The sequence below is a fragment of the Macrobrachium rosenbergii genome, chromosome 56, assembly GCF_040412425.1.
Source record: "Macrobrachium rosenbergii isolate ZJJX-2024 chromosome 56, ASM4041242v1, whole genome shotgun sequence".
Taxonomy (NCBI): Eukaryota; Metazoa; Arthropoda; class Malacostraca; order Decapoda; family Palaemonidae; genus Macrobrachium; species Macrobrachium rosenbergii.
The window spans coordinates 71,083,863-71,111,362 of record NC_089796.1 but is presented as its reverse complement, the minus strand read 5'-3'; the positions used below and the strand labels follow the sequence as shown (position 1 = coordinate 71,111,362).

At 37.9% G+C, this 27,500-nt stretch overlaps 1 protein-coding gene across 5 annotated transcripts in view; it reads right to left on the bottom strand.

The window, feature by feature from the left end:
• The window catches only part of LOC136836045 (uncharacterized), a 490,804-nt gene that overhangs the window by 329,405 nt on the left and 133,899 nt on the right, over positions 1 to 27,500 (bottom strand). For all 5 annotated transcript variants that reach the window (XM_067099927.1, XM_067099930.1, XM_067099931.1 and 2 more), the window contains exons 2-6: positions 8,949 to 9,094; positions 8,215 to 8,408; positions 6,828 to 7,212; positions 5,305 to 5,411; positions 799 to 4,864 (exon numbers count right to left, since the gene is read on the bottom strand). In XM_067099927.1, the coding sequence (XP_066956028.1) occupies positions 799 to 4,864; positions 5,305 to 5,411; positions 6,828 to 7,212; positions 8,215 to 8,408; positions 8,949 to 9,080 (4,884 nt within the window). In that variant the 5' untranslated portion in view covers positions 9,081 to 9,094. The remainder of the gene's footprint in view (positions 1 to 798; positions 4,865 to 5,304; positions 5,412 to 6,827; positions 7,213 to 8,214; positions 8,409 to 8,948; positions 9,095 to 27,500) is intronic.

The following is a 27,500-nucleotide window of genomic DNA, read 5'->3' as shown; positions in this document are numbered from 1 at the left end:
AGACACAAAACATTTATATATGGACACCTTCAGTTTATGAATTTAAATGCTTATGAACAAGTATACTGGAATCTGTTTGTCAAAAAAAACAAAAGATTTATGTACACAGATATTTATACACAAATAAGATATCAAGCATTTACTTTTGTACATCCTTAACGCTGATCTATTTATACACATTTTTTTGTGGTTACATATAAAGTCATGAGTATATTACTGACCTTTGACTAAATACGTTATAGAATATACGCATCCATATCTATGCAAATACATACAGAGAGAGAGAGAGAGAGAGAGAGAGAGAGAGAGAGAGAGAGCGCTAACATTTTGTCATTGCTCTCAGAATCTATACTGTGTTTATCATACCTTCAATATAGTTACTGAAAATCGAACTTATACTCTAAATATTCCTTTCAAGTAATATATGTAGCTGAATATTATCAAAACCTTCTTTTAATAATATTGTAATATTTAACTTATACTTATAAAAATACTTTTTTTATCTAAAGTGAGGCAATGATGAAAGTCACCATGTAACATAATTTCTAACATAAAATGGACGAAATATGATGGGACCCCGTGTAAATAAAAATTCTACCTTAGTGGATATAAAGTTAAATGCCACATATAAACATTTTTTTTTTTAATTAGTGCTGCAATGGTAAGTCATTTCCACGTTATTCCTCCACTTCGATAACAACGCTCAAAATTCCTTTCCTGATTTTTAGAGCTGAATACAGACTTCTAGAGAGAGAGAGAGAGAGAGAGAGAGAGAGAGAGAGAGAGAGAATCACATACCTGAGCGGTTTCCCTTGTCTTTTTCCCTCTCTTCACTGCCCTTGGGGTCCTATGCGCCCTCGTCCCTAGCGCAGCCCCTGTGTCTAGGTTCTTCTCCAGCGTTCCCTGGTACTTCCTCGGAGTGGAGTGCTGGTTCTTCCCCGTCTGGCGCCATATCCTGGAGGGCGTGATGGGCTTCTTGGCAGTCTTCTCCTCTCTTTGCTTCTTTGTGGCACCGAACTCGAGCGTTCTCCTGGCGACGGGCGAGTCGCTTTTCCTCGAGGTCGACTGACTCACCCACGAGTCGGACTCGTCTCCGGGGATGGTGCAGTATTCGTGGTCGATAAACTTCTGCAGATCGAGGATGTCTCCGTCGTTCAGTTTATCCAAAGGCACGGCTGACGGTTTGGGTACGAAGTTCTTCGGATGTTTGACGGAAATTGGAGTTAGGTAATGGTCATCGGGCTTCTCGCGCACGTACGTTTTGGGGGCTGGGTTGGGGTTGTTCGTGTTGTTATTGTTGTTGTTGTTGTTGTTGCTGTTGATGGTGCTGCTACTGTGTTTAGTGTTGGGGTTTGACGATAAATGATTCTTGACATCGGGCGAGTAATAACAAGGGTTGCTTTGCAACCACAAGCTTCCCAAAGGCTTCCTAAGATTATTATTTTGACACACGACTTTAGCTAAACGGGCGTTCCTCTGATTTTCCTTCTCGCAGATCGCCTTTTGTTTTGCGTCATAATTCAGGTTTCTTAGTTTATTGGGATCGGGGGAATTATACATTGGGTTGCCCACATACCACACACTATTCTGCTGTTGAGAACTGACGACTTTCGCCTCTTTTTTCACTTCGGGACTCAAATACATCGGATTGTCCACAAACATCAAAATCCCGACCTTTGGCTTCGAGCTCCCACTGGTACCGTTGATCACGACGGGGCCGCTGCCGGGGGGAGCCTTCTCCTTCTTGCTGCGGAAGGATTTACGCAACCTGGCCAGCATCTTTTCTTCGGACACTTCTTTGATCTTCTCGCACAGTTTGGGGCTGATGTAGATGCTGTCGGCGAACTCACTGCCCAGGGCGTACAGGCTGATGGACTCCTGCGACTCTGGCGATTCGGGGAGGTCGCTGTTTTCGGCGTCAAGGTCGTGGTGCTCGAAAGTCGAGGCCTCGTCCAGGACAGCTTCCATAGACCAATCGGCGCTCACCGACTCATCCTGCTCGGTTTCCTGAGGAGAGCGTGAACGATCCTGCAACATGCGCTGAAGGCGATAGCTACTCTCCTCCTGCCGGCGCTGCTGACGAGACGTCAGTTGACTCGAGTTGTCTAAAGTCAGGACAGTCGAGTCACCGCCGCAACCACTCGCACACTGACTCAGATTGAGTCGGGAACTATTCTCTTCCTCACAGGATGGTGGCCCAAGAGGCACTGAATAGCAGGAAGAGGAGGAGGAGGAGGCGGAGGCACTCTCACGACCCATACCCAGATGCTGCTGCCCTCCGCTCATCACCGGAAGTGGTAGTGTCGGGTTACTCGTAGGGGAGCAATGGGAAGCTGGGGTGATGGAAGGCTGAGATGAGACGGGATGACGGTCGTGGGATGAAGGCAGTTCACTGAATGAACCTGGCTGGGCTGCCTGACCACCACCTGCCCTTTTACCTGACCCTTCTGTGGGGGAGACCTCCCCCGTCCTACCCTGCCCAGTCCCACCCTTCCCCTTTTCTTCCTCACTCCCATCTTCATTCCAATACCCACGCCCACCACCACCGCCACCACCTTCCCCCGGCAGCCACCATTGTCCTGATTGTTCACTTTCCTCGGGGCTCGCCGACATTTTGCTATGAGATAATAGTTGGGATTTGCTTGCTGGGAAACTGAAGCTCATTTCCTCCGGGTCTTTGAGAATTTCAGCCATGGAATCCATCAGCGGGACATTGCCAGTAACCGGACTCTTGACAGATAAATCTAGGCAGTGCAGGGATTTGGTTTTCTTGAGAGAAGGGGAAGAAGGATCATGGTCGGACACCTCCAAGCCCCAGAGGGACGTCGTATCGTCATGAAACTCGATCTTGGAAAGTCTACGGGAAATGTCGGCCAGACTTGAGAACGAATGCCTCCTCGAGAGCGATGAAGTATTATGAGGAGCATCGCCGGAATGCGTCCTTGTCTCCCGATCTGGCGTGGATACTTTGGTTGACTCGGAAAATAAGTTCCTACCGACGGCGCTTAAAAGCATTTTGCTCAAATCGACACTCTTACTCGGCACCGGACTTTCCAGGTGATCAAAACTGCGGCAGGTGGACTCGAAATTGGACGTCGACATACTCGAGTGAGTTTGTTGCATCACCTGCTGACTCATCTGATGAAAGAGGTCGTCGATATAAGCTTCCGCGATGCTTTGTCCAAGATGACCCGAATCCCTAAGGAGGCTCAGGAAACGAGGATCCGTCACGTCATGAGATAAATTTACATATATATTGGAGTTCCTATTCACGTCGATGTTCTCTTTGGGACTCTTATTGCAACCGTGCAACTCATCCATAGTAAGGGGCGTGCAAGGCTCTTCCAGCAGGCTATCGCTTCTCGGTGTCTGGGGGCTTCTCGGGGCGCTTAGAGGACTAACGAGAGGGGTATTCACGCCTTCGGATACGCCGCTGTCCGGGTTATCGCTGCCAGAGGAGTTATGTCCTCTAGGACTTGACCCGGACACACTCGCCTCCTCCGACGATCTGCTCATGTGCCTATCTTCGTCGTCGAAGCTGAATTCTATTTCCATGCTATGCCTTAATTTCCGTTTCTTGGCTGAATGAACTAATTCTTCCTCTTGCCTCGTATTTTCGTATATCACAGGGAGATGAGGATCTAACTTTGGTTTGGTTGAGCCTTTGGATTTGGTTTTGGTCTTAGAGCTGCCCTGACTCGACCTGGATTTTCGAGGCGGAGGGGGCGGGGGCGGTCTCAAGTTATGCAAGGGGATGGAGGGGCCGTCGTGCTTTTCGTGAGAGTAATTGATGTGGACGTGCTGTCCCGTGCTTTTGTATACCTTTCCCGGTTTGTCGGTCTGACTGCGACGGCCGTCCGACTGATGGCAGTCTTCGATCTTGCAAGGCTTCTTCGATGGTTGCGTCGCAATGTACAGGCCATACTGAGGCATGGGGTGCTGCCTATCGTTAGGGGACTTACCGAAACGAGCAATCAGGTCGTTCGATATTTTAATAGCCACCGGTTTGTGAATGTCCTTTTGAGGCTCGGAGGTAAAATCACAGGTGTTGTCTAACTCCGCATCCTCAAAATTCGGAGGATCTGGCAAGGGTCTATTGAGATCAATGGGTTTTTTAACGACGCTCTTGACTTCGGTCATGGGTAGATACAACATGTTCTCGTACAAGTGATCGTGCATGTGAACGGGAGTTTTATTGGGGTCGGGTGATATTCGCAGATGGAGGGAGGAATACAGGTGTTCCTGCTGGCAGGAACAGTCGTCCGGGTTGTCGTGAGTGCAGCGTTCCCTCAGGTCCTTCATGGACATGTACACGGCGTTGTCGAAGGAATTGTAGCTATTTTTGGAATTAAGACTCGACCCGGAATTGGTCTTACTCGACTCGGAGGTGTCCCCGTTGTCTACCCTCTCGTATATGGGCTCCTCCTTGACCTTCTCCCTCGAGGCTCTCCTCCCTTCCACCCTCTCCCTCGGAGTTTTCCCTCGACTTTCCTCCTTCGCCGCCTCTTCCTTGTCTTTTCTCCTGTCCCTGAGATGCCTCGGGGATCTCACCCTCTCGTAGGACTTCTCCTTCTTCCTCTCGTGACTGGAGGACCTCCCTCTCCTCTCCTTCTGGATCTGCCACACTCCCCGGAAGGACGCCTCTGAGGGGATGTCGGCTATGGAGTGCCTCTTCAGACAGTGGGAGTGTCCCTCCGGCGGGCACTGTCCTTCCTGGATCATGGACTGGCTCTTTCCCTCGGCAACGCCCCTCGCGCTGCTGCTGCTGTTGTGGCTCGAGGTAGTGGTGAGGGTGCTGCCCTCGAGTAAGCTCGAGTTGATGGCGGTTAAAGGAAGAGAACGGGGTGCTGAGGACGACCGAGACCTGCAATAATAATAATAATAATAATAATAATAATAATAATAATAATAATAATAATAATAATAATAATAATAATGTTAAATTAGTAAAGTGGTAAATTACGTTACAGAGAAATAATAGTAGTAAGAAGAACATTAAAGCAAATATATTTTTCGCAGGATGAAATTATATTAGACTAATATGTTGCGAGAACAGTCAAACAATTTGGTTAAGTATTTAACCAAAAGTAATGAAAGTGTATTCATTTCAACAACAACTAAAACTCCAATTACTAGGTACCCTTTCATTTACTAGTGTCATGCAAGCAAACGATTTACTAAACCATCAAATTCATGATAAATCAGAAAATCAGCATTTGCCTATTCACTCTCAATACCAGTTAATTAAGCTACCATCAATTACGTCGGAGAAAATAAATAGAAAAAATCATAAGAATTAAACACCTTGATCTCGAGGATGAGCGAGACCTCCTTCTGGGGTCAAAGTTTAGGTTCGACTGAGAGTCTGATGCCCCAAGCGGGTCAGGTCTGGGAGGAGGAGGGATGGAGCGCTGTAAGGAGAAAAATACTAAAATATATCTAAAACAAAAATAGTAATTTCCATTATACAAATAAAGTATAAATCTAGTACAACAGTTAACGTTGCATTCAGGCATGAAGTGTTGGAATAAAAGACATAACCTTCATTGAAACACATGAAAAATACCAATCACATATTTAAGAAATATTCAATAAAATGTCAATTAAATATATTTAAAGAGATGAGGAACACTAATACTAACAAATATTAAATAAAATCTCAATAAAATATATCTAAAGAGATGAGGAACACTAATACTAACAAATATTAAATAAAATCTCAATAAAATATATCTAAAGAGATGAGGAACACTAATACTAACAAATATTAAATAAAATCTCAATAAAATATATTTAAAGAGATGAGGAACACTATTACTAACAAATATTAAATAAAATCTCAATAAAAAATATTTAAAGAGATGAGGAACATTAATACTAACAAATATTAAATAAAATCTCAATTAAATATATTTAAAGAGATGAAGAACATTAATACTAACAGCAAGCTTTCTCTGTATATCAAATTACGTTATTCCGTTGTTGACGTCAGTTGGGGTTTCCCGGGAAACTTTAGTAAATAGAGACCACGATAGGATCCAATTCATCTTCATTAGGGAAAACTTTTCTATCAAAGTTGGAAAAACAAGCAAATGTCGGTAGGGAAAACACATGAAAATATCTGTATAAAAACAAAGTGTTAGGCTTTGCAATCTACGCACCCTGACCTGAGCCCTCGGGAATGAAAATAATCATTATAAATATCTAAAGAATGAAATGATGTCGGAAATATGTATGATGAAAATAAAGAAAAAATAGAGACCGAGATTTTCGGGTAAAACACAAAGACTCGGGTGCTAAGCAGATGTATATACAGTAATGATAATGCATAAATTACATAATGACTTAAAGTAATAATACGCCGTTTCCCCAAAAATAATATAAAATTAGATCGTTTAAGGCTATACTAATGAAGAAAAACTTTAAACGCACACAAAAATTTGCGAAATACTCCATTAAACTTGAGCTAGTGTTGCACAAATAAGAAATGAGAAAAAACATGTTAAAGTTCAGATGTTTTTTGCAATGTTGAATATGTTAGATCTTACTTAATGCCACGATTTACTGGAACTCTCTAAGGCTTTAAGAAAAGAAAAAATATATATACAAATAATTTAAAAATGGGCCTACACAAATATATCAATTCCGAAACAAATAATTCCCAGTTACCAAATACTAATGGAATAAATCACTGGTTTACGGATAAGTGATTATCAATAACAACAGCATCAACAACGAAATCAACAAAACCAATAATAATAATAATAATAATAATAATAATAATAATAATAATAATAAAAACAACTCACGGCATTCCGTCAACCCACCTGAAAATGACCACTGAAGTGCCTGCCATGGCCGTGGGCGTGAGGAGGGGCGGCGGCGAACTTCTGCAGGTACTGAGGGAGCTCTTGGGCATGAGGGTGATGATGGTGAAGGTGATGGTGATGATAGTGGAGGTGAGAAGAGGACGAAGAGGAAGATATGCACTGCAGATGCTTCCGGAGGTCGCTGTAGTCGCCGTTGGAGATATCACAGAGGGGTTTCCTTCTCGGGTCGTGGGGCCCCGTCGTGGCCACCACCTGAGGGCGAGGCTGGAGGGCGACCGGCGTGTGCTCCAGCCGCATGTACACGCTGCCGGTGTCGCTGTCGGTCACCTCGCCCGAGAAGAGGCGCAGCGGGTCAAGCGGGTTGCATCTGCACGAGCTGTTTCTGAACGGAGGATGGGATGTTTTGGAATGATGGAAAATTATGTATGTATGTATGTATGTACGTATATACATATATATAAATATATATAATTTATAATATATATATATATATATATATATATATATATATATACATATATATACATATATATATAAATGTATATATATATATATATATATACAGTATATAATACATATACATACATATTTATATATAAATATATATATACACACATATACATAAATATCAATTAATATAATGAACTGCAATGAAGCATTCTTAATCTGCAAGAAAGACACATTTTTTTTTAAATCGAATCTTTCCGTTAACAGTGGGTAGATTTAGAGAAAACGAACAAAGACATTGCCACATTCATACATCTAGAGAGAGAGAGAGAGAGAGAGAGAGAGAGAGAGAGAGAGAGAGAGAGAGAGAGAGAGAGAGAGAGAAATGTAACATTTCTATATAGAAAAATACACCTGCTGTGGAAAAGGATATAAAACTTAAAATTATAAAATCACTGACAGTAGAAAAAAAATTACAGGAATTGGTCAATACGTAAATAATTTGCAAAACACTGACGTTCACATCGATGATTATCACTAAATGTCTCTAACTCGATTTGACAACAAGATTCACAAGTAAGCTGCCAAAATGTACTTATAATTTGCAAATAGATTTATACATAGTTCTAATCAACTTTTGCTTACTAAAACTAAAACTAAAAATAATTCATAAAATTCACACGCAGTCCTAATCCCCTATTATAACCTTCATTTCAGGTTCAAATCAAGAAGAAAATAGATGAACGTTATTGAACTACATCAGAATGTTCTCCATACATTAAATCAAATAAAAAATCATTTCATGTTGCAAAACGTACAGCGCCTGTATTTTCTCCCCGGATGCAGAGGCGTGCATAAATAGCGCCAGAATAAAACAAGTAATATATTCAAGTAAAATTTGCCTTAATATAAATGGGCTTAACGGTGAAAGCGATACCTGTAATGCTTGTGATGTCTTTTTCTCTTCTTATCGTCGTCTGCGTACGAGTGGGAGGGAGAGATCAGCCGTCTGAAAATGGACTCGTTCTCCTTCTCTTGAAATAATTTCCCATTTTCTCTGTCCAGCAAGACCTCGTTTTCTTTGGCGGTTCCAGCTATTTTTGAGGTAGATCTAACCTGGGCGACTTTGACCTGAAGGTAAAACGGATTTATGATATTGTTAGTTGCATATTTTCATCATTTGTTTTCTTATAAATATATCCATTACTGACATGGAAGACATATCATTAATACGTTATTAAGACACGAGAGAGACGGGAAATAATTACAGTGCAGAGAAATAATTTAAATTTTTATTTCAAAACATTTTCTTTACAGTGGCTACTGCGTGATTTTACTTCAAATTCCATTCATTTACATTGTGATTCTAATGAATATTTCTAAGGCATAGCATTAATATTAGTACATAACCACCACAATTGTATTAACAGTTAAATGGTTAAGAAAACATATAAGTATTAAAATGGTTTGCATTGCATAGTTACACATTTTTCCATAATGTACACACAAACATATACACGTGTGTGTGTGTGTGTGTGTGTGTGTGTGTGTGTGTGTGTGTGTGTGTGTGTGTGTGTGTGTGAGAGAGAGAGAGAGAGAGAGAGAGAGAGAGAGAGAGAGAGAGAGAGAGAGAGAAATATAAGTAATGAAAGAAAAATCTTTAGCTCATACCTGTGTTTCTAACCAGCACTTGTTCGAATCTTTGAGGTTGAGCTTGACTTCGGCACGTCTGACTTGGTATCGGGCATCGGGCAAAGGAGGCGTTGGAGCATCATTGGAATTTCGCAGAGTCCACTTGAGCATAATGTGCAATTAATCTGCAAAAGAACAGAAAATAGTATTAAGTATGGTATTGCAAAAGAAACCCAGGAACATTAATTTTTGTCTGCATAACAAAACCGAGATTAATTAAGATGGTGTTATAAAATCCTCAAAACATTCAACTTGGCAGTGACTAAGAAACACACAAGTACATGATTTATTGCTGCCAATAAAACCAGAAAATATATAATTTGGAAAAGCAAAAGAAACCTAAGTATTATTAGTAATGAAAAGAAACCTGAGTATATCTGATTTGGTACTGCAAAAAAAAAAAAAGAAAAATTTAAAATATTTAATTGGATATCGCCAAAAAATCTAAAATTTTCTCATACCATAAATTAATCTATAAAGAGAGGGGTTCAGTCTGTGTTTGTATACTTTAGATAATAGACCAAAGTATAAAATAAAAATGTACGCATTGGCGTGAGAACTTATATATGTATTTTCCCTTTAATATGCAGTTTTCCAAAGGACAGGAAGGCTTTACGGAAAAGAGATAATAATCTCTACCACAATTATCTTTCATAACTCCTCCACCACAAATCAAAATCACAATCCCTTCATGTATATACAAGGAGACCTCTTACACAGGTACACAACACGTAACAGTATTACCCAAGGATTCCGAATCCTACTCTGAAGGATACGAGCAGGGGCGGCAAGACCAGGACTACCCGTCTTTTCCCATACCTGGGCGGCGAAACGGCGGTTGAGTCCCGCGGTCTCCTGCAAACGAGATTATTACCGTCGCCTCAAAGACCAGGTGAGAAAGCTGCCATGAATATGTAAACAGCGCGTGCATAACCATAGACTTTTTAACGCCATTATCGACGCCGTCCGGATGCCCTAAGTGCCGGACGGATGATATATGGCTAAACATCGGCTGCTGCGGACCGTGGCCGGTGGTGCGTCGGCGAACAAAAGACCCGATTACAGGTCTCCGCTCCCTTACATCTACGGGGACTGTCAGCGGATTCCCGTAAAAGGATATCGAGGATCTCCTTACAATGATATATATACGACCCCAGTTCTTTTTTTTTTTTTTTTTTTTTAACTAATTCCATAACGTATTCATGTCCTTTTGTGTTATGAAGCGGTGATTTTCAGACCACTCGAGAAACGGACTGCATAACGTATTCGTGTATTTCGGTGTTATCCTTCGCTCGTCACAATGGGCTCCGCATTTGAAATGCTAAGGAACGGTCATGGCGTTACTCCTTTTGGATCCTTAATTTGGAAATTATCGCGACGCCGTGTCTCTGTTTGTTCACTTTACATACATGAATGTATAATCGGCGTACATTCTCCCTTTCCACACGAGGATAATATCCCCCAATTCCTGAATGTAAAGAGTTCCCATAAATTTACGAGTAAACTTTGCATATTCTTAACTATGAGCATGTTCTCACGATCATAAGCCTACATGCATGGAAGCATAAACATTCTCAGGCATATATATATATATATATAAGAACTGAGAAGAGGCAAGTTTTGTCTGAATAATGGCAGCTCCAGTGGATTGGAATGCTGAAATTCCTTCGCTTTAGTGGTCTTCATGATCGGTGATGCGAGTGTGTACCTTTATTTATATAGAAATATCAACCATACAGACTATATATATATATATATATATATATATATATATATATATATATATATATATATATATATATATATATGTATGTAAATGTATATATATATATGTGTTTGTGTCTGTTATGTTTCTTAAATCAGTGGCCCAAAAGAAGTGCGTTAGATTATTAACACAAACGGGGGAGCAAGCACACACACACATATATAAACATATATAAATGTATATAAATAAATAAATATATACACACATATATATATATATATATATATATATATATATATATATATATAGATATACTAAATAGTGTGGGTGTGAACACGATTGTTTGTCTGTTTCATACATTTTTCTGTTAATAAGGAGGAAAAATAAAATTTTACTGGTCTACTTCACACTGTACATAACTTCTTTACCCTCCGGCGCTGTCTTCCAACGAGAGACCCAATCTGTCAACATTCTTGGCCCCCTACCAGGTTACCTGCCAGCATTCGATCACGTAAGCTTCACTCATCTCCGTCCCGATGCAAATGATGCTCCAGACATCTCATAGCTACTGTATAGTTAAGGCAGAAAAAGGGTAGAGTCGGAATACGCCCTCCCGTTTTTTATGTCACGTTTTTTGTGGTGCCTGTCAGCGAGGAAGTGACAGGGGATACTAAAATAAAATGGTCTCGCAGTAATATATGAATCTGTTTTATATATATATATATATATATATATATATATATATATATATATATATATATATATATATATATATATACATACATATATATATATATATATATATACATACAGATGAAGATATTCTGATGTCCGTAGCAGAATTCGAACCTGCATGCAGTATTAGAACGATGTCACGTTGTGCGTCAGTGACTCCTTCTTTTAAGCTTATGATAAAATCTACATTAAAAAAAACGAAAGGCAAAAAACAAATCCACTTCACATTGAGCACCCCAAACTTTCCCAACTTTACCTAAAAGGAGCTTACCTCCCTACACCTTACTGTATTGAGCAAATGGAAGACATTCGGTTGAAGGTCGTTAAGTAGGCAAGCAGCCTTGGGGAGTTCTTGGACGTGATATGTTTTTTTATATATATGTTTTTTTATATATAAGTGTCAATTTCTGAGGCTGCATCAGTTATTAATCAAGTATGCTACTCACTCGTGCGAAGACGTTGGAATTCGTTAAGAGAACATCATAATGAGGATTTGGTATGAATAGCCAGGCTGAATTTTTTATCTCCGCTTTTCATGCATACCAAATTGGGAAGTTGGGGCAATGGCGACAGTCATATCTTGTGAATTACATTCATTAAAAAAATATCAGTAGGCCTACTAACGTGATGAAAGACAAGAAACTTGACTTACAGACAGGATTTCTCTAATAACATCGACGACATATGCAAATTAACAACAGGCATTAGGATTTATAATAATACATTATTTTTTTACTAAATTATCATTTGTAACAGCCGTGTTTCCATGAGAGGGTATACATATAAGTCAATATTTAAATGAGAAAATTTTTATGAGTTTGGTTATCAACATACAAATTTTGGTAACCACATCAAAGAAAATGAATCTGGATTAACTCGGCAAACGAGATATTAATTGAGAACACCCACCTAAAGCAGATGAATAATGTATGAATGCTGAATAAGACGTGACAACTGCAAATAACCCAATGACGATACGAAAAAGAAATCCAACCTGTGTGACTGCTGTGATTACAGATCCCAAGACCCCATTTTACTGACATTACACTTAATATCTGAACAGGCCGTAGGAGTCACATTTATGAGCAATGATTCATGTTTAGGCTACTTAATGCCATAATTTCAACTTAGGGCATCTGTGTAATCCTAAGCTGCCTTTAGTGTGTGTGTGTGTGTGTGTGTGTGAATGTTTTCGGGAATTAACGGACAAATACGTTAAACGGTTGGAGCATAACGGACGCATGACTTCAACACTTTGCCAGCTATTCTATAGCAGCAGTTTATGTTGATAACTCCTTATTTTTCACTGGTTTTCTGGTTTCTTCCCTGTCAAAATGAATTATCCAAAAGGTCAGGTACCCTATTCTACATCGTAAGTTTTATTTAACTCTGATTACCCATCAATAAAGCGAAATCCGACACACGAACCATCAGAACAGACTGAATAAGTATCTAATGGATATCTAATGGATATCCATTATATATCCACGGGTATATCGGGATGTTCATCGCCAATAAAAAAAATAAAAATATGGTTTGTCCTTTGAAAGTGGGCACCCTATTCTTTCAGACCAGTTTACTCAACACTTGAAAGGCACCACAGAACGCAGCATTGCGAAATCATTAGCTCATATAACCAAGGACCTTGCAAAAATAACAAGTCGTTCAAAGACGCAAAACTCTGCAACGCCACAAAGAACGGGGAGATATGATACCAAGGACAGCCATCGGCTTTTAAAGGATAGGGGCACTGGGAAGTTGGCTTTATTAGGGAGCTCTTTTGGACAGGGACATCTTAAAGAGCATTGGAGAGAGAGAGAGAGAGAAAAAAAAATGAGACAGGAGTCCTGTCTTGTCTCGTCTACAGATCACCGTCTTCGCTCTATTTGGGAGGTGCCTAATTACGCCAGATGTTATCAGGGAATTTCGGAATATCATTACAGTGGGCTGTCAGGGACAGGGAGGCAGTTGCCTAAAATTACCAGGTAGCAAATAAAATCAAATTAAAACATAATATATCTGAATTATATGTTTTCAAGAAACTTAGAATAAGACATAACAGATACAGCATTCAACCTGTGAACTGTACAGTGGGTGCTGCCGAGATTTCGCTCCAACGGCATCTCTCTTCATCGGTCGGAATAATTTCTTTGAGTAATATGTAAAAGAAAGGTTGAGAGGAGATATATATATACTTAATTCCAAAAAGAGACTCGGTTTCTCTTTCAAATATACACTTAACAAGAAAATATTCTTTGTTTTTGGGTTTTGGTATGTAACTGTTAGCATCATCGTTTCAATATCTTTCGGTAAGTGAGGAGAAGTAAGCTTGGTGTTTTCAACAATAAAAACAAATTAATACAGTTAGTGCCAAAAACCCGCAACTTCCATTACAGAAAGAAGTTCGTTTTCCCCCGCCCTTGAAAGAAGTTCTTCTCTTCGTACAATCACCTCCTTCATCTTCGGTTCATGGAACAGCATCATGTTTCGGGGGGTAAGTCAGGTAGCCAGTTGCTTAGGCCAAAACGAAGGGCCGTCTGCGGTCTGGCTCTAGGGAGTCTAGGCCCAAAGGTTTGGACTATATATGGGCGTGGAGGTCTGTCGAATGTCGGGGGTGTTTATTGGGGTCCCGGCCTTATATGCCCTTTATCATGTAGCGAACTTCCCCGAAATACATATGCAACAGATACCAGGCTTAGGCTGAATGTTAAGGATTGTATAGGCTTTGAAACGGTGAGTTATTTTGACGACACGAACCACTGTTGTTCGACTGAGTTATGGCCTTGTACCAGCACACGCTCTTGCTTCTAAAGGGTGTTTTTTTTCCTTGGCTACTCTAACCACTGTTGTTCGATTAAGTTATATCCTTGTGCTAGCAAGGGTCCTTGCTTCCCATAGTTTTTTTTTTAAGGCTGAAAGTGCCAAGAGATAAAAAAAAAAGCAAGCTAAAATTATCCATTGCAAATATATGGGATAAACCTAACGCAAAAGTTTCACCGAAAGCAAAGAATACAAAGAAAATTAAGAGATGTAACACATTATTAGAAAAACGGAAAACCCATCTGAAAACTAAAATAAATCCAACAGACATTGTACTGAAGTGACATAAAACAAAAGGGTTAGCAATTTCAAACAAACAGAAAACTGTCATAAAAAACTTAAGAGATATTTGTTCATGGCATTTATTTTTCATTAAATTCATATTTCATGAGGGTTTTCATTCACAACCATTGAATATAAATGAACCTTCCATAAATAATCTATACGGTTGTTGGGGAGAATTCAAAATCGACCTTTTCAAGTCGAGTGCTGAGCTTGAAGGCAGTGTTTTTGTTTTTCCCTGCTCTGTATACTCTTGCAAAGAACCTTTACTTTCTCTCTCTCATAAATCTTACAAACAACGTCCGAATCCAAACAACGGAGGGCCTCGAGGAGGTAATCCCTCAACCCGCCCCCGAGAGGTGGAACCAACCTACAGGTATATCGACAAGGAAGTCTTCTCTCTCTCCCGGTGTTACTGTGTCCCCCTCTCTTAATCTGTATATCTATCCATCTATATATCTCTTCATAACTAATAATCAAACCCCGTCTACAATGGCCGCTCTCAATCTCCTTACAACTAATACCAGGTCTTTCAACAACCAGTTTGAAATTTTAATTCTTAATTCCCTTTGAGAAGTTCGGTTGCTATTCTCGTCAGCGGCGAAGATCGACTTATATACTTGTCGGTAAAATATTAAAAAAGTGAAAAATAAAATCGCAAATAAAAAAAAAAACAAGAGGATACCCAGCGCTGATGACTTTATATAGAGACGGTCTTGGGAAATGACCACAAAAAATGGGTCACAAATCGAACCACTCCCATAAAAACTAATTGATTCATGAAATAATTTCCCAGATCCATAAAACAGACTTCTAAGAATGTTCATAGAGAAGACCACCTGAGTTCCTTCTCATTTTATATACGTACATACAGGCAGACATAATATATATATATATATATATATATATATATATATATATATATATATATATATATATATATATCTCATAGATGGACAGTTTGTCTTTCTAATCTCATGGATTTTTATGCGTGATTTTACGGGCTATTAATCCTGAACCTGACATTAACAACTATATTATTCCCTTTTCCAGAAAATTATAGGTTCTTGTCAACAAAAAACAAAAAGATTGAAAATTAAACTGAATTTATGATTCAGTAACTCATCCATATAATTATGGTAATTAGTACTGATGAAAACATCTCTGGTCATATTGGTTTTCTCGTAAAGTGAACACCATATTCTTTTGAAGCCCGAATCTCATGTCAATGGCCTCTGGGAGCTTGTTTGTATACGAACAAGGTTCATCTTCTGAATAATAATAATAATAATAATAATAATAATAATAATAATAATAATAATAATAATAATAATAATAATAAAAGAAAAATTTGACAAGTATCAAGACCTGAAAATCGAAATAAGAAGGATATGGAATATGCCAGTGGAAATTGTACCCATAATCATTGGGACACTAGGCACGATCCCAAGATCACTGAAAAGGAATCTGGAAAAACTAGATGCCGAAGTAGCTCCGGGACTCATGCAGAAAAGTGTACTACTAGAAACAGCGCACACAGTGTGAAAAGTGATGGACTCCTAAGGAGGCAGGATGCAACCCGGAACCCTACACTATGAAAACCACCCAGTCGAATAGGATGACTGTGATGGACCAAAAAATAAATATATAAAAATAAAAAATAATAATAATAATAATAATAATAATAATAATAATAATAATAATAATAATAATATTAATAATAATAAAGTAAGGAAGAAGGAGCTCTGGGAAAAGTTTGGAATAGAAGAGAAGAGGAAGAGAAACGGACGAACAATATGAATAGCTGATGAAAGAATAACAAATGAGGAAAATCCATTCACTGACCAATTCCACAATATGACAAGAAACTAGTTAAATCCAACATTAAATTAAAAAAATTTTACTTCGACATTTCTCTAACGTTATCTGTCATCATCAAAAGCCGTCAATAGCAGCTGACAATAAGAGAGAAGCGTTAATCATTCTGAAAGCAAATCAAATCAGATAATTTTTCATAACAGGAATAATGACAAGAATGGGAAGAATAACAACAAAAACAAAGAAAGTATCGTAAGGCTTCTCCAATTGGGCGTGGAAACAAATCCATCACTCAAAGGGTGGCAGCTGGAACAGGGGCAGAACAAGACCGATATTAGGGTGCATTTATTAGGGATAATTATGGCCCCTCATAACATAGGCCTCACGAATCATAGGCAGGCTAATAATCGATTCGCTCAAGGGGTTTCTTTAGGTATAGGTTCAAGGTTGCTATTCCCAGTTCTCTCCCTCTCTCTCTCTCTCAAAATGAAAAAGGCAAAGATGATGCTGAAATGAATAACTTCTGATGCCTTTGGTTGGAATCTCTCTCTCTCTCTCTCTCTCTCTCTCTCTCTCTCTCTCTCTCTCTCTCTCTCTCATACACACACAAAAACAAAGAAAGAAAGAAGCAAAGATGTTGTTGAAATAAATCACTTCTGATGCCTTGGGTTGGAATCTCTCTCTCTCTCTCTCTCTCTCTCTCTCTCTCTCTCTCTCTCACACACACACACACACACACACACACAAAGATAGAAGCAAAGATGTTGTTGAAATAAATCGTCTCTGATGCCGTGGGTTGGAATCTCTCTCTCTCTCTCTCTCTCTCTCTCTCTCTCTCTCTCTCTCTCTCTCTCTCTCTCTCTCTCTCTCTCTCTCTCCACTGCATATCCGTATCAGTAAGACATTTAGTTCAGTAAAAGCGCACTTAGAATCAGTGAATCGCTTACAGTCTTTTGGGAACTGCAAATCAATTATTTAAGTTATTTCCTAATTACAATATTTCGTTTTCCAGGATATAACAACAAATTTCCGGCAAGAACCATCATGTGATCGGAAATATGAAATTTAAATCAAACAAACTAGAAGTTAAATCCATCATAAAATGGTGTGTAAACAAAACAGGTTACAGAATACATTTTGAAAGAATACAATTATAATGACATAACTAAATTAACAAACAGGTTAGTAAGGACCAACTTATACTCTATATGTGCATCTGCTAATCAGCGCCCAAGAGTTAAAGTAAAATAAGCAAAACAGAAGCGTGTGTCGGTTCTTACTATGCAAAGTGATGGCCTTCATCAGGACTTCCACGTGAATTTTCATAATATATTTTGCCTGCTTCCTTACATTTCGAATTTTACATTCGAAATAGGAGTAACCGATCTTTTAATAACGAATCGAAAAGATTCTGTGGGAGTTAGTTGCTAAATCTAACTGCGCCCTTTGACTTTCCATTCGAACGCAGACACAAATTTAAGTTTTGATAAACACCAAATTTTGACGCCGCCCACCTATCAGATGCTCTGTACCAAACCACTCGGCACAAATCATTTCGTTGTCTCTCTCGACCAGAACGCGGTGTCTCGATCTCGTCACAGTGAGAAGTAAAGCAAGTCCTCCTTTTCAACGCCTTGGGCGTTTCAACTGCTAACGTACTCGTTTCTGAACCCGAAGTTGAGGGCGCTTGTTGTGACGAGGTCCCACTTGAGTTCCTAACCTGCTTTGTGCTGCTACATCTGTCGGCCACCAAGATGTCGCGTTTTAACCGTTTCTCGAGCGCCTGGCGCATTGTGTGTATGTTTGCATTAAATACAGTTCAAGAGGAGGGATAAACAAAGCAGAAAGTCCTGAGTTCCTGCGTGGTAAGTGTGTCTGTAATGAGTGAGGAAAAGGATAGGTAAAAGAACAATAGAAGTTATGTAAAACATAAGAACTAATACGGGAATATGAAATAAACACAAGTAAATCATCTGAACATCTTACATACACACAATACATACATACATATATTATATATAATATATATATATAATACACACACATATATATACTGTATATAAATATATATATATATATATATATATATATATATATATATATATATATATATATATATATACATACATATACACACACACACACTGTATATGCATATGTATTCGAGAAATATAGAAAAGACGAGAAGACATTTCAAAGTTATGATCCACTTTCTACCATGACGGCGGTCAATAATAGTTGTAATATTGGACATAAGAGCAGACTAAACACTCCCTCCCAGCAAAACTTTTCCTTCAAAGCGCCTTGTGTGCAATCACATGCACGCACCTTATAAATGAGTATGCACGCACGCAAAGATGAAGTTATTGCAGATATGCAGAAAGAAAGTATCTAAGACAATCCATAAATCGACTGTGAGAGGAAACTGAAGAAAAAAAAAAGAGGACTAGATGTCATTTAACATTCATATTAATAACATAGACGGAACAAAATGAGAAATGGGGAATTAATGCGTAGGAGTGAAAGAAAATGTTAAGTTTTTTATACAAGAATTTTTTTTTTTTATTTTCTGGAGTATTTCCGAGTCTTGCAAAGTCGTTATTGGGATTTTTTTTATATTAATTGGACCGAAAAAATTATCTTTCGTAAGATACTGAAAATACTGTAATTCTGAATCTTATGTAATTACGGCAGCATTGTAATTTCATGGTCGGAAATCTATCTATCTATCTATCTATCTATCTATCAAGCAATCAAGGTCGACCTCTACTCGATACTTTGTTATCGCCCTGAGGACCAGACGAAAGGAGTAGCATCACCTTTCTGAAGTCGATCTCAGCAAGTGAAGCAGAATAAGAATGTAAAAAGGAGCTGAGCTCTCAAGGTCGACTCTGCCAATTGCTACCTCCTTAATACCCATTCCATGCACTCGGCAGTTGCACTCCTGGGAATCTTGGTGCCTTCCCCAACGACCAACAACAACACCTGGCAGACAGGTGAGCCAGGTCCCAGGACCTCGCCCGCTTCGCCTTGAATAAATTCCTTATGGAGAATCAATTAGGGAAAGGCGACATGAATAACTGATGGGGAATGAGTCACCACGAAGAAGGCAGGCTTTTGAAAGATGTGCATGCTGTGGACATGCACAAATTATAAACTGACACGTCCGTCAGTTCCACATACACACAAATATATATATATATATATATATATATATATATATATATATATATATATATATATATATATATATATAAACAGGTAACATTCGAATAAAAACATGAAAAAATTACACCTTGGAAATAGAACAAACAAACAAAAATCTTTGACTAATAAAAGACCTTCCCCTTTCCATCATCATAGCACTTGAAACCCATTAGCGGAGCCTTCGAGAACTTTGTGGGTGGCTGAGAGAGATTCCAAAGGGGTTGTGGTACTTGGGCAAATTCCTCCACCCCTCCCTCTGTCAACAGAAACCCTTTTCGCTCGCTAAACTCATTCAGCTCGGCTCTTTCTCAGCAACCTTTTGTTAACTCCGTCCGTCAAAAATATCTTAATTAGCAATTATTTGCTAAAACATTATAGAATTGGCCTTTAATTACAACGTCCAGTTCCCTTGGGGTTTATTCATATAAACCTTATTCCGAAACCCTGACAGCAACCCTTTGCCATCGGCACCCAGCCGTACACCTTAACAACAATTATTCTTTGCTAACCTAGCGAAGTCTACCATTGGCAGCAACCCTATATAATCTCGGTGCAAACTTTGTATTTCTAACCTCACTCGACCCAACCCTTTTGCTAATAACAGCCAGTAACCATTTGTTAATCAAATTCTAATCCACCCCTTAAGAGCAACCCTTTGCTAACCCTTCTGAGGCCGTAACAGCAACCCTTCGGGTACAGTAACCACAAACCCCCCTACTCTTAACAGCAACACTTTCGCTAACCCCACACCAGATAACCCCTAAACAGCAACCTTTTGCTAGCCCAACACACGACAACCCCGTAACAGCAACCCTTTTGATAACCGTACAGAGCAGACTCTTTGAAAGCAACCTTTTCCTAACCTCACCACACACAACGCTTGTACTAACCCCACCTCATGCGAATCCTTAAAAGCAACTCTTGGGGTAAGCAAACCCCTTTCAACCTCTTTATTAGTAACCTCTCGGCCAACCCCGTCCGCCCAACCTCTCGATAAACCCACCCTCAACGTTCCATTAGGCAAGAGGAGAGAGACAATACGTGTTTTGTTTGCAATCACCTGCGTTTAACGGTCTCTCTCCCAGTGAGACGCGAGACGATAAGTCCTGTTAAAAACACACTGCACGGACACAAGCACGTTGATTCTTATGCGAGGTATGCAACGAATGCAATGCATCACAGTCTGCACTGCAAAGGCGTAAGTGATTCTAACGTGACCATTCTTACGGTCCGTGGTCGGCAAGTCAATTTTCATTTTGAAAGTGCATTATTCACCGGACTTTTCATTTTCTGTGTCTGTAATTTTAATGGTTAAATACTTTATATGTATACATATGTATACATATGTATAGCCTAATATATATGCATATATATATATACATACATATTCATACATACATATATATGTATGTATATTATAATTATATATATATATATATATATATATATATATATATATATATATATATATATAATATATATATATATATAAATATATATATATATATATATATATATATATATATATATATACATATATATATATATATATATATATATATATATTTATATGTATGTGTACATGTATTGTATATATATTATATATGTATGTATGTATGTACGTATGTATGTATATATATGTGTATATATATACAGTATACATATATATGTGTTTGTGTGCTTTATTTTGTATATATACATACATACAAAATATATACAGTACATATATACACACACACATGTACATAAGTGACAACTATACCCCAGGCAAACATCTATATAAAAAACCAAGTAAATCAGCACACGAAAACTAGTAACAATCACTCACGCTCGAACGAAAAAAACAATGCTTAAATCCCAATGTCATTCACTTTTCCGTAACATTCACAAAGGCTATACGTTACCTGCCAGGGAAATTCTCTCGGAACGAGTTGAAAATAAATGCCACCCTATTTGTATCCGACTTCCTTCTCACGGAGTAGTTTCTCACTTTTCCCACATCAAACCACAGGGTTCTGAAGACTTTGGAAAATACCTCAGACGGAGAGAATGCTTACTGGGTATCGTGCGGGTGACTTGGATGCAGTTCTTAATAATAATAATAATAATAATAATAATAATAATAAATAATAATAATAATAATAATAATAATGAGTCATTGGCAGAATGCAGTTAACCTAAAAATCAATCATCTTAAAAACAAATAACTATATATAAAATTGAATGCAGCTGATGCAGCTATCACTTTCAATAGTACATGCTTAAAAGAGGGTCTTCTACCTACAAATAATAATAATAATAATAATAATAATAATAATAATAATAATAATAATAATAATAATAATAATAAAATTAAAAAACACTCATAGTGGCATGAGTCTTACAATGGAGAAGCAAGTCCACAGTTATCTTTAAAATATGTACATATACATAACTGTGGATTTGCTTCTCCAATAATAATAATAACACACACATAATAATAATAATAATAATAATAATAATAACAGTGATCTTGGCAAGGTATGCCACCATGGAAGCGTTTTTGTTTACATGTGATCTCCAAGTCTCTTACTATTTCAATATGGTGAAACAAATGTCTATCCAAATATGAGCTTCTACCATTATAGGCCTTTTTATATAGAACAAAAAATGATTAATAAGAGGTTTCAAATAAATAGAAACCGAACAAGACGCCACTTTTCCTTCGCTTCGACTATGTTCCAGAAATCTCCAACGGACTTCAGATATATCTAAGCCGTGAACATAACACCACTGTCATACCCCTGAGTGCGCCCAACAAAGCTTTCATGCCCTACCCTTTCGATGTGCGTTTGTAAAGGGGGGGATACCCATCCGGGGCATTGTTTGAATCCCGAGCAAAAGCCGTCTCCATATATGGCTGTCACGCCCCTGATCTGTTTAGCATAAACACTGCGTTGTAACGCCCATAAAGAAAGATTGTTTACGCTACGTTACGATCGAGTGCGCGCCCGCTGGACGGAGGCGTGGATGGATAAAGAAGAGGTTTAGTTTTGTGATGATGAAAGTCTGGGTGATTGGGTAATGATGGTTTGGCCGAATTTTTTTTGTGAATGGGCGTTGTAGATTAAATCATGACTGAAAATATAATGGTAGTATTAGTAGTGAGGATACTGCGAATGACAATAATAATGAAAACTTAAAAATCAAGTGTACGAAATGATAACGTAAGTAATAATCACGGTGGTGATGATAGATTCCTCAAAATAATAATAATAATAATAATAATAATAATAATAATAATAATAATAACAATAAAAATTATATGCACAATAATAATAATAATAATAATAATAATAATAATAATAATTTTTAGAGTAATAATAATTATGAAAATTAATCATAACAATAATAATAATAATAATTATGAAAATTAACAGCAATAATAATAATAATAATAATAATAATAATAATAATAATAATAATAATAAAACTAAACCCTGTACCCTGGAGTGCGTTAATCCAACGCCAAGCTGTTCCAAGCCCTCATATGACCTTCCTGGAATATCCAGCAGAGCTTACACAAAAGCCTCGTGTGTAAACACAGTAGCTTTCGCGTTGTAAATAAACACATTCGCACAACAGCAGAAGCGGAGGCAGCTGCCTGGCATACGGGACAGCTGATGTTCAACGAGTCCAGAGATGATGAAATGAAAATTTGTTTATCTCATTTTTCTTTCTTTTTTTTTTTTTGGTTTATATAGGCGTAGAATTATAATTTTTATCGTCTTTTTTTATTTGGAGAAACCACCGTTTTCACTTGCCTTTAAGTCATTGGGTTGCATATTCATAATTAAGGGAAATATATATTTTTGAAAGATTTTGAAGACACTGTGTTACTTTTTTTTTAGGCGCTTGAGTGAGGAAAAGGCGTTTCTTGAAGGAAAAAAACTAAAGGTATGCGATAACGGTATATAATTTTTTATTTATTTCTTCACGGATAAAACAAGGAGACTTTTTTTTAAAACTTAATTAAACAAATTAACAAATCCCAGTTAACGTACTCAAAGTCTAACTTCAACCGAAATCTTGAAAAGTCATAAAATACAAAACTGTCTAGGCCTATATAGTCATATATATATATATATATATATATATATATATACATATATATATATATATATATATATATAGATTGTATGTATGTATGTATGTATGTATGTATGTATGTGTATGTATATATATATATATATATATATATATAGATAGATAGATAGATAGATATAACATATCATGCAGCTTTAAGCAGAGACGAAAATAGCTATAAACATGCTACATACACTTTTCATAATGTCTCGGGGCGACAGACAAGAGAGCATAAACATACATGCATGCATACATACATACGTCTACTGGTGCTTTTACAATCACACATACATACAAGCATACATAAAACAAACGCACAATCATACGTCTACTGGAGCTTTTACAATCATACATACATTAAACATACATAAATACGTCTACTGGTGCTTTTACAATCATACACATATACAAACACACATAAAACATAGGCCTACGTACAATCATTCGTTTACAGTGCTTTTAAAATCAGGCAGAAAAGGAAACGCAGTCAGTAACTGACAAGGAGGTGGATTTTACAGTGAGACAGGCACTTTTATTGCTCCTAAAACTCACACTCTCGTCGCCAGAAGGAATAATCTCGCGCTCTGGCGATTACGCAGGACACAAGGCTTAACACTCATCTAAATGAGGAACAGAAACAATGCTAATGAAAGAGAATGTGGAGGTTGGTTAATGAAAATAAAAAAGGTGGTAACAGTGAAATCAAGGCGTTTATCATAATGACACCAACACTAATGAACTCGTAGAAAACAACAAAAATTATGGTAGTAACAACGGTGATGAAATACATGGAAAACAATTTGAAACCAACAACAACAACAACAACAACAACAACAACAACAACAACAACAACAACAACAACAATAATATAATAATAATAATAATAATAATAATAATCACAACAACAGAAGAAATAGCATTAAAAAATCCTTCCCAGGGTTGTGCCGATTAAGTAAAAATTGAAAAGAATTTTCTAGAAAAAAAAATTTTTACTGTCAGAAGAGTGAAAAAGTTAATTAGCAACAAATCTAAACACCAAAAAATTAAAAATAAATAAATAACAGCACGTGGGAATAGCAACGTACTTTTTCTCTCTTCAATGTAGATATGTTCTCGTGCATGACCTCACAAAGAATAAAATAGTTAACAACCAACATGAAAATTAAATAATAAAAAAGGTTAACCAACAGCTGAGAAACTGTGATCCGGCCATGACAAACAAAGCAGTTTTTCGTACATGCAAAAACAGAAGATTTCTACAGACGCTGAAGGACAAGACGTCACCTTCGCAGCTTCACAGAGAGAGAGAGAGAGAGAGAGAGAGAGAGAGAGAGAGAGAGAGAGAGAGAGAGAGAGAGAGAGAGTATGTGTATAAACTGTCCCAGCTAGCCAAATACATGTCTGTGTTGAGAGAGAGAGAGAGAGAGAGAGAGAGAGAGAGAGAGAGAGAGAGAGAGAGAGAGAGAGAGAGAGCGTATAAACTGTCCCAGCTAGCCAAATACGCGTGTCTGTGTTGGGGAGAGAGAGAGAGAGAGAGAGAGAGAGAGAGAGAGAGAGAGAGAGAGAGAGAGAGAGAGAGAGAGAGGGTAACGAGAAACTGTCCCAACTAGCCAAAAATACGTGTATGCCTGTGTTGAGAGAGAGAGAGAGAGAGAGAGAGAGAGAGAGAGAGAGAGAGAGAGAGAGAGAGAGAGAGTACCTATAAAACTGTCCCAGCCAGCCAAAATACGTATGCCTGTGTTGGAGAGAGAGAGAGGCCAAAATATGTGTATTGGAGAGAGAGAGAGAGAGAGAGAGAGAGAGAGAGAGAGAGAGAGAGAGAGAGAGAGAGAGAGAGAGTATTTTATGGTACCAGCAACAATCAAGAGCACTAAACGACAAAAAAAAAAAAAAAAAAAAAAAAACAAGGTGTCCCCTATCCCGAGGTCTTACGGTCACGTCAGGGAGGAACCACCGCTTCCTCGAAAAACAAATATTGGGAGCTTACGAACTGTGGCAGAAATTACATTGTTCTCGTTTTAAAATATAAACCACTGAAGACTCTCTCATTCTCTCTCATCAGGTGTAAATTACCAATAGGGACAAATGAACCAAAAGAAATAATCTCGACCGGTTTCATCCTAAGACATTTACAAGAGAACTTGTACAAAAGAAGAAATTTGCAGTACATAAACTAAGGTGACAAACTGCAAACGAATGTAAATATTACGATTAAAACAGCAAAAAAGACAGTTGTCCTATCAAAAATACAATAAGTATTCAAGAAAATCAATATTTACGTGAGTGTCCCTTCTCATGTGCAAGTTTTAGCAGGCTACCACATTTTACTATATAAGAGCATATGCATTCAACTGAGGAGTAAACATCCCGCAGACTTTTACCATTTTTTTCCGAATCGCGCTAAACTAAAGCGGTCGGGATTCGATCACTGAAAACTGTAGTGACTTGCCTTTGTAATGGCTCTGTATCATTATCAGTTTTTTTTGTATATGAGGAAGGGCATGTTTCCATTTTCATTTTATGTAGTCCAAAAGTCTTCCACCATTTTCCATATCTTTATTCCCTCATTTTCTTTTCAAAGAAAAATTGCTAACGATATATATATTCTTGGTCTTTATATCACCCCATGCGAAAGGCGATCAACTGATGAAAGGCGAGGTGTTTTACACTTTGCTTTAATGAAAGACGAAATCTCAAAGGACTGGTTTAAAACTAATGAAAAAAAATTACAGGAAATTAACAAGATCTAAAACTGCAGCATATAGAAGTTACAGTATATTGAACAATTCCACGAGCAGTGAACTTGCCTTCCACGCTTTCAAAGAAGACTCCAACTATGAAAAACATGGAGGAAGAAAGGATTAGTATAGTACGGTATATGATATAACCAAAGATATATCCGAATGCAACAGGTCAAATTAACGACATAAACTACAAATAAACTGAGAATATATAATTAAAACAATGAACGGTCGAATGTCAAATTCGAGTCATTAATTTTATTTCCATTCCTGATCTTGCATATCGCTGATTTAATGATTATTGCTATTAACGAGCAATAACTTTTTTTTTTAACTGATGAAACAGATTCACTGTGCTATTAGGTTATCTAAGAATTTTGCATTTGACGAGGAATATCTTTTAATTTCAGACAATCCAGCTTCTTAATTTTGTTATTCGATCTAATAAAGTGATGTCCACTGCTGGAATATTTATTGTACTGAATAACAAACTTTCCCTGACTATGGAAAATCAATCTTTAACTGTTCGCGCTGAAACCCTCTAAAATAAAGCCGCTTCACACATCTCCTTAAAATGTCCGTCATTAGCACGTTGGCCCCCCCGCTATTAAACACTGCGGCACTCACCTCCAACTCATGCACACTTTCTTGCTACCTGTATATAAAAGGTCCTTCTTTTCCAGCCCCTCTCCCATCCCATTTCTACTACTCTTCCGTCCATGGACACACAGTATGGGTATGTCAGATTAAGGCGTGCCCAAGTCAGACACTTTACAAATACTCGCATGAATATTAGTTATCATAATCATGTGGACAAATCCGCATATGCATAAAATTCCGTCAACAGAAACTGGTATCGCTGTCAGATTAAGGAGAGCCTGAGTTAGACCGGTGGCCATGGTTAGACACTGACAAACATACCTCTATGAATATTTGTTATCGTAAGCGTGTGCAGACACTCGCTTATATATATATATATATATAAAAAACCACATGCAACGACCAAAACCGGATTAACCTTGAAACGAGAGGGACGGGAAGCTGGAAATGACCCGGCGACAAGTTGGTTTAACACTGTCCGGTAATCTCCTCCATTAA